Source organism: Cricetulus griseus, chromosome 2, assembly GCF_003668045.3.
Source record: "Cricetulus griseus strain 17A/GY chromosome 2, alternate assembly CriGri-PICRH-1.0, whole genome shotgun sequence".
NCBI lineage: Eukaryota > Metazoa > Chordata > Mammalia > Rodentia > Cricetidae > Cricetulus > Cricetulus griseus.
This window is the reverse complement of record NC_048595.1, coordinates 253,204,049-253,224,540: the sequence shown is the minus strand read 5'-3', so window position 1 is coordinate 253,224,540 and position 20,492 is coordinate 253,204,049. Positions and strand designations below refer to the sequence as shown.

At 40.5% G+C, this 20,492-nt stretch overlaps 1 protein-coding gene across 2 annotated transcripts in view; it reads right to left on the bottom strand.

Moving 5' to 3' along the window:
* Tbc1d32 (TBC1 domain family member 32) overlaps positions 1 to 20,492 on the bottom strand; it is a 211,048-nt gene that overhangs the window by 168,006 nt on the left and 22,550 nt on the right. For both annotated transcript variants that reach the window (XM_027402084.2, XM_027402082.2), the window contains exons 4-8: positions 7,523 to 7,591; positions 2,637 to 2,762; positions 954 to 1,032; positions 728 to 831; positions 577 to 638 (exon numbers count right to left, since the gene is read on the bottom strand). In XM_027402084.2, the coding sequence (XP_027257885.1) occupies positions 577 to 638; positions 728 to 831; positions 954 to 1,032; positions 2,637 to 2,762; positions 7,523 to 7,591 (440 nt within the window). The remainder of the gene's footprint in view (positions 1 to 576; positions 639 to 727; positions 832 to 953; positions 1,033 to 2,636; positions 2,763 to 7,522; positions 7,592 to 20,492) is intronic.

Genomic DNA, 20,492 nt, shown 5'->3' with positions numbered 1-20,492 from the left:
TGACATAAAACAGTACTTGGGTGAAGCCATTTCCACATCTAAGTACACATATAGCAATGAAAAACTGTATTAATACCCTCTGTGCTAATGTGCTTCTATGTTGCTGTAATAAACACCACAAACAAAAGCAACTTGAAAAGGAAAAGGTTCACTTTTGTTTACAAGTTATACTCTATCATCAAGGGGAGCCAGGACAGGAACCTAAGGCAGGAGCTTCAGGCAGAAATCATAGAGGCACTGTACTGGCTTGCCTCCTCAAGCCTGCTTCCTCTTTTTCACCAAACCCTTTTCTCATGCAGCCCAGGCCATGAGCCTACAGAAGGCACCATCTACAGGAGGCCCTCCTGCATCAATGTGCAGTTAAGAAAATGCTCCCCTATTAAGAAGGCCAATGTGATGAGAGCAATTGTCAGTTGAGGGCTTCCTTTCCTGGGTGATTCTATTTTGTATCAGGCTGACAAAACCTAAACAGCACATTGAACCATGTAAGTCCCCGAAGACCACTGTTTCCTTCTGTCTTTTAAATAACTGAAGAGCATAGTCCATGCCTTACATTGCCTGACTTGAGGGACTTACTTCTCTGGGTGACGAATCCAAAAAGATGGAGTCTCTTTCTGGTATTCATTCAGAAGGCGAACCTGTAAGCAGCGTACAAAATCTCTCAAAATAGTATAATTCTGAAATAACAGATCTACTTTACATAATGTACATTTTAGTAAACAGATACCTTTTTCAGTAAGCGGATCACATTAGAACTGGTTATGTCTACTCCAGTTGAAAGAGTAGGAATGTGATTTTCTCTAGAAAGAAAGTACAACTCCAGATATTTAGCTGAAAACAAAGATGAAAATACATAGCCATTATACTACACAACGTTTCTGGGAAAAGTCATTGCTTATGCATTTTTAAGTACATATAAGAGAAAAACATTTGAAGTGATATAACAAACATACCTAGGCTTATATAAATTTCCTTGGTCATGTGTAACGGTGAGAGTGTAAAAGTCTGTGCATAAAACTTTAAAATCCGGTCCTACAGAAAAGAGACAGAACATCCTCATCTAAGCTTCTCACAACAGCACAGATGAAACACTTTACACATTTAAACAGAAAATAAACACAAAATACACTATCCAAAACCAGATGAAGGGCATGTCTTCTTTAAAAGGAATGTTCTTGTTCAGCCAAAAGTAAAATTAATCGCATCCTAATAGTAAAACAGATGGCAAAAAGGCATTGCTGTGGAATCTTGTAACAGCAGGTAACAGGAGCAGAAAACACAGGATAGATGGGTCAGCGGATGCTGTGAAATGAGGCTGGAGGCTTGCATGGAGGGTCTACAGTCCTTATTAAATGGTGTCATCCAGCAGTGGACCCACAGGCAACACTGTATTGCAAGACCTCACATTCCCAAGTCCAGGAATCCTTTATCTATAGTTAACTTAAGTAAGCACTCGGAAGTCTTTCTAGGAACGGCGCCTATTCACTAGGAAAAAAAAAAAAAATACTACATAAAATTTTTAATTTTCAATTTATCAAAACTCACAGAGAAAATATCACAAAATAAACTGAATGAAAACTAAATGTAGTTAAAATGTGCCTGACACTAGTAAGCATTAAAATGGTGCCTGTCCCTTTATTTTCTTTCAAACCACCTGAATATTGTAAGAAGACTAATTCTACTAGTGAAATACAAGTTGCCATTAAATAAAACCAATTTTGCCTCACATTTTCTAATCTACAGGAACAAAATTAATAACCGTGTTTATATCACCCAGGCTAATATTTTCACAGGAAAATAGGTCCCCAGATGATTAGTGATATTTTCCAATAACTCTTAAGACACTCCCACTGCACAAAGGCTGTGAAGTGTTTGAAGTCCGTGTTTATAGTTGCAGCAACTCACCACCACAGGCTTCAGTCAGTTGCACATAACAGTTGTATAGAACAGCAATGATATAGATAGCAATTTAGATGCAGCACAAGCTTAAAATGAAAGGATGCCATATTTTCCCAAAATGATTTGATCCCATCTCTAGTTTTCTTTATAACAATTGTTTGTGATTTGTTAACTCCATCAATGAGCAGAACCTTGCTGCACAGCAATGCACAATAGCTAAAGCAACTTGCAGTGGCCCATTAGAAACTTCTAACATGTTTATAGAGTTATCATTTTTAAAAGAAAGTAAATATAATCAGACATGATTCCCTTCCATTAGATAAGGGGAAAAATACAGGCAAACTGACAATTGTATTTCTTCTTAGCATTGAAATGCTAAAGGTAACCCTAGGAATACTTTTTTACACTCCCCTTGAAGTCCTCATATCAAAGTTTTTATACAAGTGTAGACTACTTCCTTGAGTTTGTAACTTTGAATTGCATCCAAGTATTAGGCAAACTTCTTTTTCTTTTGATCTAACTAACAAAAGTGTTTCCCAAATCAACCCCCCCCACACCAAGTCTAATACTATCGCCACTGACAGAAGAGTAGGATTTAAATCAGATAACTGTATCTGGATAGCCTGTTTTCCCATGTACCTGCCTCCTGTTTCTCCTGTAATTTAAACCCTAAACTAAAGTTCCACAGCTGAGCTACTAAGGAAATCCCAATGATGGATTCATGGCCGACTCCTTACAGTGAACATAGGATCTGGATCGGACAGTGACATGGTCAGTTTTTCACAGAGAGTGGTCCAGTTTTCACAGTTCAGGACATCAGATGGAGGAGCTGAGCATAGTGTTTGTAAAGCTTCATATCTCACCTATAGATTTTAAAATAACAACATTACTAATGCTACAATTTCAATTCTCCAAGATAATATTTAACAAACTATCAAAAGGAAGAACCAGAAAAGCTATGTTTTAATGAGTCACTTTTGAGAATTACATGCCCTTTTATAAAATAACTTTTATGTGAACTAAATGCTAAATAGAGAAAACAAAAAACAGGCTGTCTTTTGTAACGAAATCTGAAACAGTAAGTGTACTATGACTGTGTTTCAGCTAAGAGAAAGGATGGTGACTGCACTGGACTTGCCAAGCAGCATTTTCCAGGAGCCTCATCCTGGACAACCCCACTCTTTATAAGCCTTCCGCTAGAGATGTTACAGATTGCTGGATTTAATTCCAGCACACTGCCCACATAGCCACTGGGAAAGCATTCCCATTCCAGTGAACAACTCCCAGGGAACAGTCTGATCAAATGTTTTCATTTTTCCCCTGGACCACATTTTCTGGCCTTCTAGCCACTGAAGCTGAAACCTAATTCAGCGATGAAATGCAAAATTGAATTTCTGCCTTCCCCCAGAAAGGCTACTTCCTAATCATCATAGAATCCAATCAGAATTCCCCCCAAAACACTATGACCCAAGGGACATGAGTGGAGAAGGCTCCACTTCAGTAGAGCAAAGCTTCATTTGCACAACTGTTAAAAAGCAGCACAGCAGGGCCAAGCTTCTACTCAAAGTCTGGTCACTTGCAACAAATCAAACACAGGGAGTGACAATGAGGCAGCAGAGACCTCGTCATAGACTCAACTGTTTCAGATGAGAGGGAAATACAGGATGCTACAAAGTCCCATCGAGGAACAACTCCTAAACACACCCATGTGACAGGCATGCAAGGTTAGGAAGAGGGTTTGAAAAATCAAAGAGCTTCCAATATTAAGTAATTTCACATTTACAGGTAACCTCTAGAGCAAAATCCCATTAACAATTTACTACCTGTAATATACCCAGAAGAAAGGATTCTAAGCAAGAATATATTTACAAGTAATCAGTTTAAATTGAAGACGAAATTTTTACTATATGAAAATAGTTTAAATGGTCTCATACCCAGTTTAGCAGTTTTTATGAATAATCAAGAAAATAAAGCAGAATGCAAAATGTCAAAAGGAAAGAAAAGAAAGTATTCTCCAACTTCTTAGGTTTCAATAGGATAAATTAGAACTTTTCATTTAAATAGAAGCATTTCTGACAAATAATATATTTGAAAAATTGAGACTAAATGACATACCCAAAAGTCTGAGGCTTAAAAGACCTTCAGCCAAGATACCTCCCCAGGTGACCTGTCTCAAGTGGCCCAACCAAGAATGGACCAACAAAATCCTATGCTCATCTAAGCTTAATCAGAAGGGCAGCTCTTTGCAGTGATCAGAGGTCAATGCAGGCATCTGTGGCTGTGTAAGATACTGAAGACACGTGACAGTTGAAAGATCAGCCCTACACAAAACATCTGCACCATCTCCATAAGGCTCCTGGATCATCACAGAAGAGGGGCAACAAAGCAGGGAGATGAAGAGAAGGGCTGGGAAATTGCATCTTCTAAGCAAGACATAGTCACGGCGATTGTGAACTCTACAAGACCAGTCATGCCCACAGACTGTGGGTGTGAGAGGAGCTCATGGGACCCTAGCACTTATTAAATTATTGCCAACTAACAGACTCTGACAGAAGGAAAGGAATAGTATCCAATTTTGTACCCACTACTGAGCCCACAAGCTGCAGTAGACATGTCCAAACCCAGGGCCACGCAGACAGCCCTAGTCAGGGGAAAATGAAACAAAATAAAAAGTTATGAGATTTAGTGAGTAGTAAGAACAATCAAGGTTAAGAGGGAGACAATAGAGGGTGGAGTAAGTAATGAAAATACATTAAATATTTGTATGATATTGTCAAAGAACAAAATTTACTAATAAAAGTTTTTAAAAATGAATTTTAAAAAGGAAATTCAATTCTGTGACACAAACTCCAAGATCCTAATTCTGGATGAATTTCAGTACTGTTCTCGGGCAAACTGATTTATTAGCCTATAACGCTAATAAACTCAGAAAAAGCTTTTTTGAATTAACAAAAATAAGTATGAAAGATTTTAGGAAGAGGCTGATGTGGACAGGCTAGGCTAGGAGTGAGAGTAACCAGTAGATGCTACACACACAGGTGCAACTATCTAAAAAGAAATTCAATTAATTTTTAAAAACTCTGTTTTTATACCTTTCATAAGGAAAATATGGTCAATGTTATTTAAGTGACACAGCAAAGAAAACACATTAGGACTACTAGAGAAATTTTAAAAATACAGTTAATGCCAGCAGTTTTAAAAGAAAGATTTCCTTACAATATACAAAGGTTATCATTTTCCTTGGCTGCCTAAGCATTAAGGCCAAATACTCCTGATTTTCTATTTCCATATGCAGTTGCGTTCCAGCTTTTGCAAAACACATTTCCAAAATAATTTATCTGTACTGGTTGTGGTGGCCCCATGGGCTCATGTACTTGAATTCTTGGTTTCCAGCTGTTGGAACTGCTTGGCAAGGATTAGGAGGTCTGCTGAAGAAGGGGGCCGGCTTTGAGTTTTCAAACGACTCCTGTTCTGTTGCCATGGATGGACACCTGAAAACTCAGCTGTTCCTTCCCTCTGCCATTATGAACTGAAACTGTAAGCCACATTAAATGCTTCCTTTGATAAGTTGCCTTGGTTCTGTGTTTTATCACAGCAATAGAAAAGTAACTACACTTGTCTTCCATTCTCACTGTATGCTTTTTGGGCCTTACAAACAAATGTTTTAATTTGAGGTCCAGTCTATGAATTTTTCTTCTTGAGTAAATTTTTTTCATCTGTTTCTGTACACTGCTGTATTTTTAAAAGTTGAGTTCACCTTTTATCCTCTTTGCTTCGATAAAATTTGTTTCTCCCAATAAACAACATAAAAACCACCTTCCTCACTGTACTATACATGGTCCTGGTCCTAGGAAATAGGACACACAAACCTCTCTTTCCTTCACTAGCACAGTTTTAAAAATAAGGCCATATTAAATTCTCTTTAATAAATAAGATATAAACTTATTTTTCATGAAATAATACAAAATATGTAATTAGAAACACTTAGAAATAAATACTTATTGTGTTATCGTTTTTAAAACTCCTATTGTTTCTAATTCAAACTTTCTCATAAAAAAAAGACATCAATAGTTTCAAAAAACTCTCAAAATATGAACAGATATAATTTAATACAATTGCTTCTTCAAAATTCTCTTTTCTTTTGAAATGCTTTTCATTATTTATTTATTTATTTAGTGTGTGAGGGCGGATGTAATGGGTGTGAGAGCAGATGTGTACAGGTGTGGGAGCATTTGTGAAGGTCAGAGGACAACAGGAAGCAGTTTTCTCCTTCTACTATGTGGGTCCCAGGGACTCAACTCAGATCAGCGGGGTGGTGGCAAGCACGTCACTTGCTGATCCACCTTGCTGGCCCCAAACTCTTTTTTCTAATAAACTATTCAAGATTCATGAATAAAAATTGGTGAGATGTTTGTCAAATACAAAATATCAGTCACCTAGGAAAATATTGGTGATATCTATTCTATGACACAATGCATATGTGTAATATATTCTAATCCTAAAAACTTTTCAGAAAAGAATGTAAGCCACTCAATCAAAATTTTTAAAAAGGCTAATTATGGGCGGTAAAATATATGTTTACTATCTCAACTTAGTCACTTCCCAATATGTAAACATTTCAAGCCATTATACATGATAGTATATCATATTATCTACTAAAAATAACCTTTAATAAGCCGAGCAGTGGTGGCACTCCCAGCACTCGGGAGGCAGAGGCAGGCAGATCTCTGTGAGTTTGAGACCAGCCTGGTCTATAAGAGCTAGCTCCAGAACAGTCTTCAAAGCCACAGAGAAACCCTGCCTCAAAAAATATCCCCCTCCAAAAAAAATAAATAAATAACCTTTAATAAATGCTCACATTTTATAAACACAAAACAAGCACTGAGATTTCTTAACAATAAAAAAGGGATAGCTATGTAAACAACCACACAGGTCTTTATCCCTTTCAAACTGAAGCCAGTGGAAAACAAATGGAGTATGTATATTCCTCAAACAACAACAAAAAAAGTCTCTAGAGAAATTCTTCCTTGGGGGACATGAAGACCCTAGTCCACATCCTCCGGAAACCTCATAAAAAGCCAGGCACAGTTGTGCATATCTGTAGCTCTAACACTGGGAGACTGAAGGGAGCAATGGAAGAAACTGGAAGCTCAAAAGCCAGAGAGTTCAATCGGTGAATACCAGGTTCAGTAAAAGACCCTGTCTCAACGTAGATAAATAGATAAATAACGTAAGCAACGGAGGATGACAAGTGATGTTGACCTCTGGATTTCACACACACACACACACACACACACACACACACGCACGCACGCACGCACGCACGCACGCACGCACACGCGTGCGCGCGAACCCATATGCACCTGCAGACACGTGGGAAGAAAAGGAAAGAAGGAATGAAGTGAGTGAGTGACTGAGTGAGTGTGTGAGTAACACGATTGAGTGTCCATTTCATACAGAAAAGCTAATCATTGTAACCAACCCAAGATTGCTTATAATAATCAAGGCCAAAATCAAACAGCAAACACCACCACCACCACCACAAACAGCCAACTGCTACTAATTGCAGTCTAGATGAGGGCATGGTATCTTACCGAACAGAACAGCTATCCTTTAAACTTACATCTTTGGGTTGCCCAGGATCCAACTGATCTAAAATCAGCTGTAGTTTTCCTTGACAAAATTTGTAACTCTGTAAGAGAGTAGACAAAACATAGAATTATTTAGTAGACTTCCGGGAGAACCACCATAAACGACTATGTTAACACAATTACAGGTATACTATGGAGTCTAAACAAGAGGAAGGTCATCTATTTTGACTTAGAGAACGTGTAACTCTTGTTTCCCATGGCTTTGTAGTCAGAACTGAAGTTGCCCAACAGAATACTGGACTTTTGTGTACATGAAACTGTTTGCTGAGCCACCACAATGTACATAACATTGTAAGGCTCAAAAGAGATTAAAAAACACACAACTTATATCCAGAAATGTGATTTGAATAAAACAAAAATACCAAACAGAAAACTATAGAAAGGCAGGAAAAGCACAACCACACTGCTCACCCCCAGTGTCACAGCCACACTGCTGCTCACCCCCAGTGCCACAGCCACACTGCTCACACCCAGTGTCAAAGCCACACTGCTGCTCACCCCAGTGTCACAGCCACACTGCTCACCCCCAGGGTCACAGCCACACTGCTCACCCCCAGTGTCACAGCCACACTGCTCACCCGCAGTGTCACAGCCACACTGCTGCTCACCCCAGTGTCACAGCCACACTGCTGCTCACCCCAGTGTCACAGCCACACTGCTGCTCACCCCCAGTGTCACAGCCACACTGCTGCTCACCCCCAGTGTCACAGCCACACTGCTCACCCCCAGTGTCACAGCCACACTGCTGCTCACCCCCAGTGTCACAGCCACACTGCTGCTCACCCCCAGTGTCACAGCCACACTGCTCACCCGCAGTGTAACAACCACACTGCTCACCCCCAGTGTCACAGCCACACTGCTCACCCCCAGTGTCACAGCCACACTGCTGCTCACCCCCAGTGTCACAGCCACACTGCTCACCCCCAGTGTCACAGCCACACTGCTCACCCCCAGTGTCACAGCCACACTGCTCACCCCCAGTGTCACAGCCACACTGCTCACCCCCAGTGTCACAGCCACACTGCTCACCCCCAGTGTCACAGCCACACTGCTCACCCCCAGTGTCACAGCCACACTGCTCACCCCCAGTGTCACAGCCACACTGCTCACCCCCAGTGTCACAGCCACACTGCTCACCCCCAGTGTCACAGCCACACTGCTCACCCCCAGTGTCACAGCCACACTGCTCACCCCCAGTGTCACAGCCACACTGCTCACCCCCAGTGTCACAGCCACACTGCTCACCCCAGTGTCACAGCCACACTGCTCACCCCCAGGGTCACAGCCACACTGCTGACCCCCCAGTGTCACAGCCACACAGCTCACCCCCAGTGTCACAGCCACACTGCTCACCCCCAGGGTCACAGCCACACTGCTCACCCCCAGTGTCACAGCCACACTGCTCACCCCCAGTGTCACAGCCACACTGCTTTGCACCCTCCTCTGTTACCATCTTCCCCAGACTTTCCTTAGCTTTTGTATTGGTGAAAAACATTCCTGAAATAAGACCTTCCATGTAGAAAAGGGTTTAAAGTACACCCATAGGCTTCCCCAGAGCTTTGCATAATTGCACACTTACCACTGAGACCTCCCTCAGCCTAAGACTTAAAGAAGCATTTTCTGGTGACACAATGGCAATCTGTCTGCACCTTCACCACCCTCTACACTACTGCTCTGTGACAGTATGACATCATTGCTGACAGTTCAGAAACTGCCTCCATCAAATGGACCTACGGATATGTCTGTGTGGCATTTTCTGATCACAGATTGCTGTGGGAGAGCTCCGCTAAGCCATCCATGAAGAGAGAAGCAGGCAGCAGCTTTTCTCCATGGTTCCTGCCTCTGCTCCTGCTTGAGTTCCTACCCTAACTTTCCACAATGATATACTATGTTTGGGACATGTTAGCTAAATTGACCCTTTTCTCCTCAAATTGCTTGTGGTCAAGAAAGCAAACTAGGACAACCAATGTCAAGGATGCAGGATAGATGTCGTATTCAGAGTTCTCAGCCCTAGCTGCCTGCTCTAGCCATGTTATCCTTGACTCCCACTGTCCATCCTGAGTGCTCCTGACATCTCCCCACAGCCTCACTCCGCCTGTAGGATAGTTGATAAAGCTTCACTTTATCATTATTCAAATTTTCAAATAAATTTTACATTTCTGTTATTTACATAAGAAAATGAAGTAACTGTTCTTCACCTATAACAGCCTATTTAAGAAGAAATCTGAAAAGATAATTCACTGATTCCCATCTTAATCCACTCTTAGCTGTAATACAGTTGCCAGTTCCATAACAGCTGTGACAAATGGTGAGTAAGCAATTACTCGAACATTCTGTTACAGTTGATGAGACAAGCAGTATTATGCTAAGTGGCAGTCAATTAAAAAGATACTCCTTAGTTCTTAACAGAATTCATCTTTTAAGTCGTCACTGTAACAAAGACTTCATGTTTTAGTCCCTTTATGTGCCATATCCCAGACACTGAAATCTCTTATATTTTACAAAACTGTCAAGGCCAACCAACACTGTACTTCCCAACTTCCTCCCTCCTTTTTCACCACTATTCTCTGGTCCATTGTTAATCATCAAATGTAGTGGTCTGACTAGAGGAATGGCCTCCATTGGCTCATGTATTTGAATAGTTGGTCCCCCTTTGGTGGGACTGTTTGGGAAGGGTTTGGGTGAGGCCTTGTTGGAGGAGCTATGTCACTGGGAGAGGGCTTTGAGGTTTCAAAAGCCCAGAACAAGCCCGGTGTTGGTGGCACACGCCTTTAATCCCAGCACTCGAGAGGCAGAGGCAGGTGGATCTCTGTGAGTTCAAGGCCAACCTGGTCTCTAGAGCGAGTACCAGGATAGGCTCCAAAACTACACAAAGAAACCCTGTCTGAAAAAAAAAAAAAAAAAAAAAAAAAAAAAGCCCAGACCACTCTGTTTCCTCCTCTGCCTTGTGCTTGTGGATCAAAACATGAGCTCTTAGGTACTGCTTCGGGGCCATGACCACCTGCCAGCTACCATGCTTCCAGTCATGATCCCCAAATTAAAACATTTCTTTTGTAAGCTGCCTTCATCATGGTGTCTTACCACAGCAACGGATAAGTAACTAAGGCATCAAATCTAAAGATCTCTTATTTTTGCTTCTTTAGAAAAGGTTCCATAGTCCAGGCAGCATTTAACTGAACTCACTGTTTAGCCAAGGCTGGCCTTTTGAACTCCTGATCTTCCTGCATCCACTTCCAAGGTACAGGGGCCACAGGCATGGGCCACCACCTAGGGCTCAGTCTCATCTTCTTTAACTTCCTGTGGTTATTGATTATAGCCAATCAACCCTCCTTCCTGCCGTGAGATTTACCCAACCTGAAGTACCTAATGGGCAAAGTGGCGCATGCCTGTAATGGCAGCAATGCTGCACTGATGGAGCAGAAGTTCAAGACTAGCTACATGGCAAAATCCTGACTAGAAATTTTAAAGTTAACTAAGAAAGTAAGTAAAAGGTAGCAATAAAAATAAAACACCAGAGTCTCAATTATCTCCTCTGACAAATCATTTTATCTCTACTGACACTGAAAACATGAGCCACCTCAGGCGTCACCTACTTTCTATCTACAGTTACACTTCACAGGTGATTCGTACTGCATGAGCTCCAACACAAACTTTTCTATCATGAGAATCTGGCTTGTATTGCTACTTGTCATACTAGTAGCAGCTGATCTGAAAAAAAAAAACAAAACTAAATTTACCATATTTAACATGTATCCACACCTGACTCTCCTCACCAATCCCAAGTACCAAGTTCGAGACACCACTATCTCTGAAGCCATGTGAGCTAAACACCATTGCTGCAGCTTCAGTTCTGATACAATTTGCACCAACTTTCAGACTCTGCCATTCCAGTTTATGGACCCTACTTCTGCAATTATTCTTACATCACTCCTTTTCCCTTTATACTACAGCCACCTCGGCTCTCTTATTTAGGTGCCTGCTTAGTCTCCACAAGGAAATAATGCATGTTATTAATATTTACATTTGGCAGTGGCTTAAGCACCTCAGTATACCTAGCAGACGCAGAATACACATCTTTTTAAAGCACATTCTATATATTATCCTGAGAATCACTGTTTTTTCGTTCTTGTTGGTCATTTTGTCCTAAGCAAGCATTTTTAGGTATGTATGTATGTATGTATGTATGTATGTATGTATGTATGTATTTTACATCCTGCCAGAAACTTCCCCTCCCTCCTCTCCTCCCAGTCCCACTCTCTCCCCCCAAATCCACTCCTCCTCCATTTCTGTTCAGAAAAGGGCAGGCCTCCCATGGATATCAACAAAACATAGAATATCAAGTTTCAGTAACACTAAGCACCTCCCCTTGCATTAAGGCTGGGCAAGGACACCCCATATGAGAAATAGGATCCCAAATGTCAGCAAAAGAGTCAGAGACAGCCCCTGCTCCCACTGTTAGGAGTTTTACAACAAGACCAAGCTACACAACTGTCCCATATAGGCAGAGGGCCTACGTCAGTCCCATGCAGACTCCCTGGTTGCCGATTCAGACACTGTAAGCTCCGATGAGCCCAGGTTAGTTGATTCTGTGGGTTTTCTTGTGATGTCCTTAACCCCTCTGGCTCCTACAATCCTTCCTCCTCTCTTCACCAGGATTCCCCCAGCTCAGCCTAATGTCTGGCTGAAGGTCTCTGTTTCTGTTTCCATCAGTTGCTGGGTGAAGCCTCTTAATGACTGGTTTAGCCTAAGACCCATGCCACAAGAATAAGGCCACCCTTGACACTTCCTGGAGTGCCAGGAACCGCAGGCCAGATGATGCAGAGAGCTAGGATAGAATCAAGCATGACTGAAGAAAAGAAATAAGGTCAATGTAACGATGCCTAATGATACTGGGCTATCCTCATAGACTAGTGTCTAGCCCAATACACATCTCTTAAATGAGATGTCCACACCCAAACAATGAATTCTACTGTATTTGTCCCTCTCAATTTTACTATATTTGTCTTTTTTCCCACTTTGCAAGGTGCATTAGAAAAAAATATAACCTTGGGCTAGAGGCAAAGGTCAGTAGCACGTACTTTCCCAGCATGAGAAAGGCTCTGGATTCAGTCTCTAACACTGCACATGCAAGCACACCTGAGTGTGCACACACACAAGCACATAAACATACACAAAAGCATACAAGGAAAAGAGAAGGCATAACATCAGTCTGTTTTCAACTCTAAAAAATTCCTTTGTCTACCTAAACACAGCCATGTTTCTCCTGAAAAATGTTTTTAAACACTATACAACTCCTTGTTATATGGTTCAGATTAAGCCTGCTGCCTGACTTAAAGCTGACCTGCACTATATTAACATGTGTTTTTTTTTGTATTATTCCTTAGCATAGGATAAACATAAGTAGCCACAGCATCTAACTAGAGCATACTTAACTAGAGTATGTGAAGTGTCTGCTACAGTAGGTAAGTATTGGATTTTTAGTGGTTCTAAACACTTCTTGGATGAAAACTCCTGAGGGTGTTAAGTATTATCTATGGTTTGTTCTGCAAAGCACCACACAGACCTGTTGTTGGTAAAAGATGTGACCATGACAACATAAGAAGTTTCCAAGAGGAATTAAGACATAGTTTCTTTTAAAACAGAAATTGAACAAGTCACTTCTGAGCACAGTATAAAAAAGAAAAGCATAAACAAAAGATGGTCAAAACTATTGGTCTAAAAAGATCAACAGTGTTTAGTCTTTGTCCTAGTTTTTATTGTCAACTTGGCACAACCACAATGAGAGTCATCTGAGAAGAGGGAACTTTGAGGAACTGCCTCCATTAGATTGGCCTATTGGCACACCTATGAAATATTTTCTTGACTGGTCATTGGTAGGAAAGGACCCAGCCCACTGGCATCACCATGTAGGTACCTACAGATAAACCTGTAGGGCATTTTCTTTTTTCTTTTTTTTTGGGGGGGGGGTTCTCTGTGTAGCTTTGGAACCTATCCTGGCACTCGCTCTGGAGACCAGGCTGGCCTCGAACTCACAGAGATCCACCTGCCTCTGCCTCACGGGTGCTGTGATTAAAGGTGTGCACCACCAATGCCCTGCAGGGCCTACTGTTGGTACTGCCACCTCTGGGCAGGTGGCCTTGGGTTGAGTATGAAAATAGGCTGATGGAGCCATGAAGAGCAAGCCAGTAAACAGCACTGCTCCATGGCTTTGGTTTCAGCTCCTACCTCCAGGTTCCTGCCCTGACTTCCCCCACTGATTAAGTATGATTTGGGAGTTGTAAGCTTAAATAAGTCCTTTCCTCCCCAAATTGCTTCTTTTGATCATGGTGTTTTATCACAGGAAGGGAAACCATAACTAGAACACTGGTAAAAGACTCAAAAATAAAGACTTTTTTTAAAAAAAATTCAAAAAGAAAACTGAGGCACAGAAGAGGTTAAGAGCCAAGGTCTTACTTCATCGGTGGCACAGCCAGCAATTATTTCAGACTGACAATTCAAGATCGATTCAGAATGAACTCGGCTCACCTGAAACTTTTTTTTTGAGTACATCTAAAATTTCTGAATTGTGCATCAACAAAGAAGCACTTAAGTATCATAAAAAGGTATATTAACATGGTTAACCAAAGTAATTATTTTTCTGGTGTCAAATTGTCTCCTCCAGGGAATAATACCAAAACAAGCAAACAGGCAAACATAAGCTCACACCTGCCCTACCCAGGTTTTCTCCCAAACTATCATTATTTTCTCTGGCAGGGCAGAACTATTACTATCATTCTTAAGGATCTCACCTATCTTGCCTTTCACCTCTGTATTTTTAAGATTCAAGGCTCCTGCTTTTCTCTGCTTATCCAAGCAATCAGGAAAATATGACCTCATCACCCAGAGCAGCCAAAGATGGAGGCGTCTGCCACCTGTCAGTTGTGCCATAGCTAACCTTACTGTTTTGATGAGGCTGAAAAATGTAGTCCTATGTCACCATGGAATCCTCACCAGAACATTGCAAAGTCTGGAGGATTTCAGAAGGAGCCAGAAAACGGGTGAAGCCCAAGACAGTAAAAATTTGAGGAGTCAGGCAAAATAATATAGTAGGATAACTGAAAGTCCACATTCTGAAAAACATTTTTTTAAATGCTATATACTTAGTATACAAAAAAGGACCTCAACGAAATTCTAACTGGAAGAACTCAAAAATCCTAGCAGTAAATGGAGATTGAATTGTTACCAGTAGAAAAATAGAATCCATTTCCTTGCCTTTTTCAGCTTCTGGAGCCTGACCGAGTTTCCTGGCCATGTCCTACATCATCTTCAAGCCAGCAGTGACATCAGTCCAACAGCCCCCGCAGCCTGTACTTTGAGCCCCTCAAGCTTTTCATATGGAAACCCTATTGATTGCACTGGGCCCTCAGAAACCCAAGTCGTTTCTCCACATGACAACCCTTAACTTATTAATATCAGTAAAGGGGCTGAAGAGATGAATCAGCAGTTAAGAGCACTAGCTGCTCTTCCAAAGGTCCCAGGTTCAATTGCCAGCACCCACACGGCAGTTCACAACTGTTTGTAACTCCATTTCCAGGAGATCTGGCATCTTCACACAGACATACATGCAGGCAAAACTGCAATGTACATAAAAAATAAATTATAGATATAGATATAGATATAGATATAGATATAGATATAGATATAGATATAGATCAGTAAAGTCCCATTTGCCCCAGATCCCATGTTCACAGGCTCTAAGGATTAGCACGTGGACATCTTAGAGGGGGCAATTACTCTGCCCTCCACATGTACATGGGTTGACTCATGACAAGGAGAAATTTCTTGAAACGCCTTCAACAGGTAACAATATAAGAGCAACAGGTGACAATTACTATGAAGCACTTTCTTCATATCTAGTACACTTCCTAAGGTTAGTTTCCTTTGGAATATAAGAAAACAACTAGCACGTTACAAAGAAATATAACACTGTGCTTAATAGTGTGGAGGGATGGCAGAAAAGAAAGAACATTAACTGTAAAATCTTAGTGTAGACACTCTGCCCTCTGTCATGCAGCGGGCGCCGGGAACTCAGGTGAGTCTGGGCAATGTTCTGCGCCCTCCAACCTCCCCTATCAACCCCTGCTCGCTTCTGCCTGAGCCCACCCGGACAAGAGTGGACGTGCCCAGATTGGAAGGCCCACCCTGAGTCCAGACACACCACACCCTTGTCCACCTACCGCCCTCTGTCATCCATCTACCACCAGAGGCTGAGCCCTCGACCTGCCAGCTGAGAGAGGCAGAGACCGAACCTGCACTCACTGGAAGAAGGGATGGGAAGAAGACAGAGTAAGAACACACTCAACGACAGAAAATCAAATATGGCACCACTACAATCCACACCAGCAAGATCTGAAAAGCCCAACACAGAGGAGGAAGAAGAGATGGACCTCAAAAATTATCTTAGGAAGATGATAGAGACCTTTAAAGAGGAAACAAGAAAACCCCTTAAAGAAATAGAAGAAAAAGCAAGCAAAAAATTACATGAGATGGAGGAAAAGACAAAACAAAGAATTCAAGAAGTAAACAAATCTCTTAAAGAATCTAAAGAAAGCCAAGAAAAAACAACCAAACAAGTGAAGGAAGCACTCGAAAAAGTTCAAGGCATGAAAGCTGAAATAGACACAATAATGAAAACACAAAACTAGGGGATGCTAGAAATAGAAAGGCTGGATAAAGGATGAGGAACTAAAGATGTGAGTATAACCAATAGAATTCAAGAGATGGAAGAGAGAATCTCAGTTGTTGAAAACTATCTAGAGGATATACAGTCATCAACCAAAGAAAATCTCAAGTCCAATAAATCCCTAACACAAAATAACCAGGAAATATGGGATACTGTGAAAAGGCCAAACCTAAGAATAATAGGGATAGAAGAAGGTGAAGAAATACAGCTCAAAGGTACAGAAAACATATTCAACAAAATCACAGAAGAAAACTTCCCCAACCTACAGAAGGATAAGCCTATGAAAGTACAAGAAGCTTACAGAACACCAAACAGACTAGACCACAAAAAGAAATCCCCTTAACACATAATATTCAAAACACCAAACCTACAGAATAAAGAGAAAATATTAAGAGCAGGAAAGGAAAAAGGCCAAGTAACATATAAAGGCAGACCTATCAGAATCACACCCGACTTCTCAATGAAAACTTTGAAAGCCAGAAGGTCCTGGATAGATATACTACAAACACTAAGGGAGCATGGATGCCAACCCAGACTACTGTACCCAGCTCAACTTGCAATCACTATAGATGGAGAAAACAAGATATTCCATGACAAAACCAGACTTAAGCAATACATATCCACAAATGAAGGACTACAGAAAGTTCTGGAAGGAAAACTCCAACCCAACAAAGATAACTACACTCACAAAAACATAGACAATAGATAATCCAATTTTACCAAACACAAAAAGAAACAGGAGGGCAAAATACACACACAATGACACCACCAACAATAAATCCAAAACAAATAAGAAACAACAATCAATGGACATTAATATCCCTCAATATCAATGGTCTTAGCCTGCCCATAAAAAGGTACAGGCTAACAGAATGAATACCAATAACAGAAGCCATCCTTCTGCTGTATACAAGAAAGACAACTCAACTTCAAAGACAGGAGTTACCTCAGAGTAAAGGGTTGGGAAAAGATTTTCCAATCAAATGGGACCAAGAAACAAGCTGGTGTAGCAATCTTAATATCTAACAAATTAGACTTCAAACTAAAATCAATCAAAAGAGATGAAGAAGGGCATGTCATACTCATCACAGAAAAAGTCCATCAAGATGAAGTCTCAATCCTGAACATCTATGCCACAAACACGAAGCCACCCACATTTGTAAAAGAAACATTACTAAAACTCAAACCACACATAAAACCACACACAATTATAGTAGACTTCAACATGCTGCTTTCACCACTAGACAGGACCAGCAGACAGACACTTAACAAAGAAACAAAGGATCTGACAGGAGTTATGACCCAACTGGGTTTAACAGATATCTATAAAACATTCCATCCAAACACAAAAGAATATACCTTCTTCTCAGCACCACATGGAACCTTCTCTAAAATTGAACACATAGTTGGCAAGAAGGCAAACCTCCACAGATACAAAAGAATTGAACTAACCCCCTGTATCTTATCAGATCACCATGCATTAAAGCTAGAATTCAACAGCAATACAAATTGTAGAAAGCATACAAACTTGTGAAAATTGAATAACACCCAACTGCACCATTCCCGGGTTGAGGAAGAAATAAAAAAAGAAATTAAAGACTTCCTAGAATTTAATGAGAATACAGACACAATATACCCAAACTTATGGAACACTCAGAAAGCAGTGCTAAGAGGAATGCTCATAGTACTGAGTGCCCACATGAAGAAACAGGAGAATAGTCACACTAGAGAATTGACAGAACAACTGAAAACACTAGAGCAAAAAGAAGCAAACTCACCACGGAGGAGTAGACACCAGGAAATAATCAAAATGAGGGCTGAAATCAATAAAATAGAAACAAGGAAAACATTACAAAGACTCAATGAAACACAGAGTTGGTTCTTTGAGAAGACCAACAAGATAGACAAACCTCTATCCAAACTAACCAACAGTCAGAGAGAGAGCATGCTAATTAACAAAATCAGAAACAAAAAGGGGGATATAACAACGGACAATGAGGAAATCTAGAGAATCTTCAGGTCATACTTTGAAAAGCTGTACTCCCCAAAATTCAAAAATCTAAAGGAAATGGACAATTTCCTGGATAGGTATCACTTACCAAAATAAAACAAAGAACAGATAAGCAGTTTAAAACAACTTATAACCCCTAATGAAATAGAAGCAGTCATCAAAAGCCTCCCAACCAAAAAAAGCCAAGGGTCAGATGGCTTCACTGCAGAATTCTAACAGAAATTCAAACAAGGGCTAATACCAGTACTCTTCAAACTGTTCCACACAATAGCAGCAGAAGGGACATTGTCAAACTCTTTTTACGAGGCTACAATCACTTTGATACCCAAGCCACACAAAGATATAACTAAAAAAGAGAACTACAGACCAATATCCCTCATGAACATTGATGCAAAAATACTCAACAAAATATTGGCAAATCAAATCTAAGAACACATCAGAAAACTCATCCACTATGATCAAATAGGCTTCATCCCAGGGATGCAAGGATGGTTCAACATATGAAAATCCATCAATGTAATCCACCATATAAACAAACTGAAAAAGAAAAACCACATAATCATCTCACTAGATGCTGAAAAAGTCTTTGACAAAATCCCTTCATGATAAAGATCTTGGAGAGAACAGGAATAACAGGAACATATCTAAACATGATAAACGCAATATACAGCAAACCAACAGCCAACATCAAACTAAATGGAGAGAAATTCAAAGGGATTCCTCTAAAATCAGGAACAAGACAAGGCTGTACACTCTCTCCATATCTCTTCAATACTATACTTGAAGTTCTAGCTAGAGCAATAAAACAACAAAAGGAGATCAAAGGGATACAAGTTGGAAAGGAAGAAGTCAAACTCTCACTATTTGCAGATGATAAGATAGTCTATATAAGTGACCCGAAAAACTCTACCAGGGAACTCCTATAGCTGGTAAATACTTTCAGCAAAGTAGCAGGATACAAAATGAACTCAAAAGAATCAGTAGCCCTACTATATACAGATGATAAATGTGATGAGAAAGAAATCAGAGAAACATCACCCTTCACAATATCCACAAGCAACATAAAATATCTTGGGGTAACACTAACCAAAAGAAGTGAAATACCTGCACAACAAGAACTTTGATTCTTTAAAGAAAGAAATTAAAGACAATACCAGAAAATGGAAAGATCTCCCATGCTCTTGGATAGGTAGAATTAACATAGTAAAAATGGCAATCTTGCCAAAAGTAATCTACAGATTCAACACAATCCCCATCAAAATCCCAACAAAGTTCTTCACAGACCTTGAAAGAACAATACTCAACTTTACATGGAAAAACAAAAAACCCAGGATAGCAAAAACAACTCTGTACAATAAAGGACCTTCTGGAGGCATCACCATCCCTGACTTCAAGCTCTATTATAGAGCCATAGTTCTGAAAACAGCTTGGTATTGGCACAAAAATGAGCAGACCAATGGAATCCAATTGAAAACCCTGATATTAACCCACACACCTATGAACACCTTATTTTTGACAAAGATGCTAAATCTATACAATGGAAAAAAGATAGCATCTTCAGCAAATGGTGCTGGCAAAACTGGATTAGGTCAGGCAAAAGACTGCAGATAGATCCATATCCATCACCATGCACAAAACTTAAATGCAAATGGATCAAAGATCTCAACATAAATCCATCACCACTGAATCTTCTAGAAGAGAAAGTGGGAGATACCCTTGAACAAATTGGCACAGGAGACCGCTTCCTGAACATTACACCAGTAGCAGATATTGAGATCTGCAATGAATAAATGTGACCTCCTGAAACTGAGAAGCTTCTGTAAGGCAAAGGACACAGTCAGTAAGACAAAACGACAGCCCACAGAATGGGAAAAGATCTTCACCAACTCTACATCTGACAGAGGGCTGATTTCCAAAATATACAATGAACTCAAGAAGCTAGCCACCAAAACACCAAACAATGAAATTAAAAAGTGGGGTGCAGAACTAAATAGAGAATTCTCAACAGAGGAATCTGAAATGGCTGAAAGACACTTAAGAAAGTGCTCAAAATCCTTGGCCAGCAGAAAAATGCAACTCAAAACAACTCTGAGATACCACCTCACACCTGTCAGAATGGCTAAAATCAAAAACACCAATAACAATCTATGTTGGAGAGGATGTGGAAAAAAAGAAACACTCCTCCATTGCTGGTGGGAGTGCAAACTTG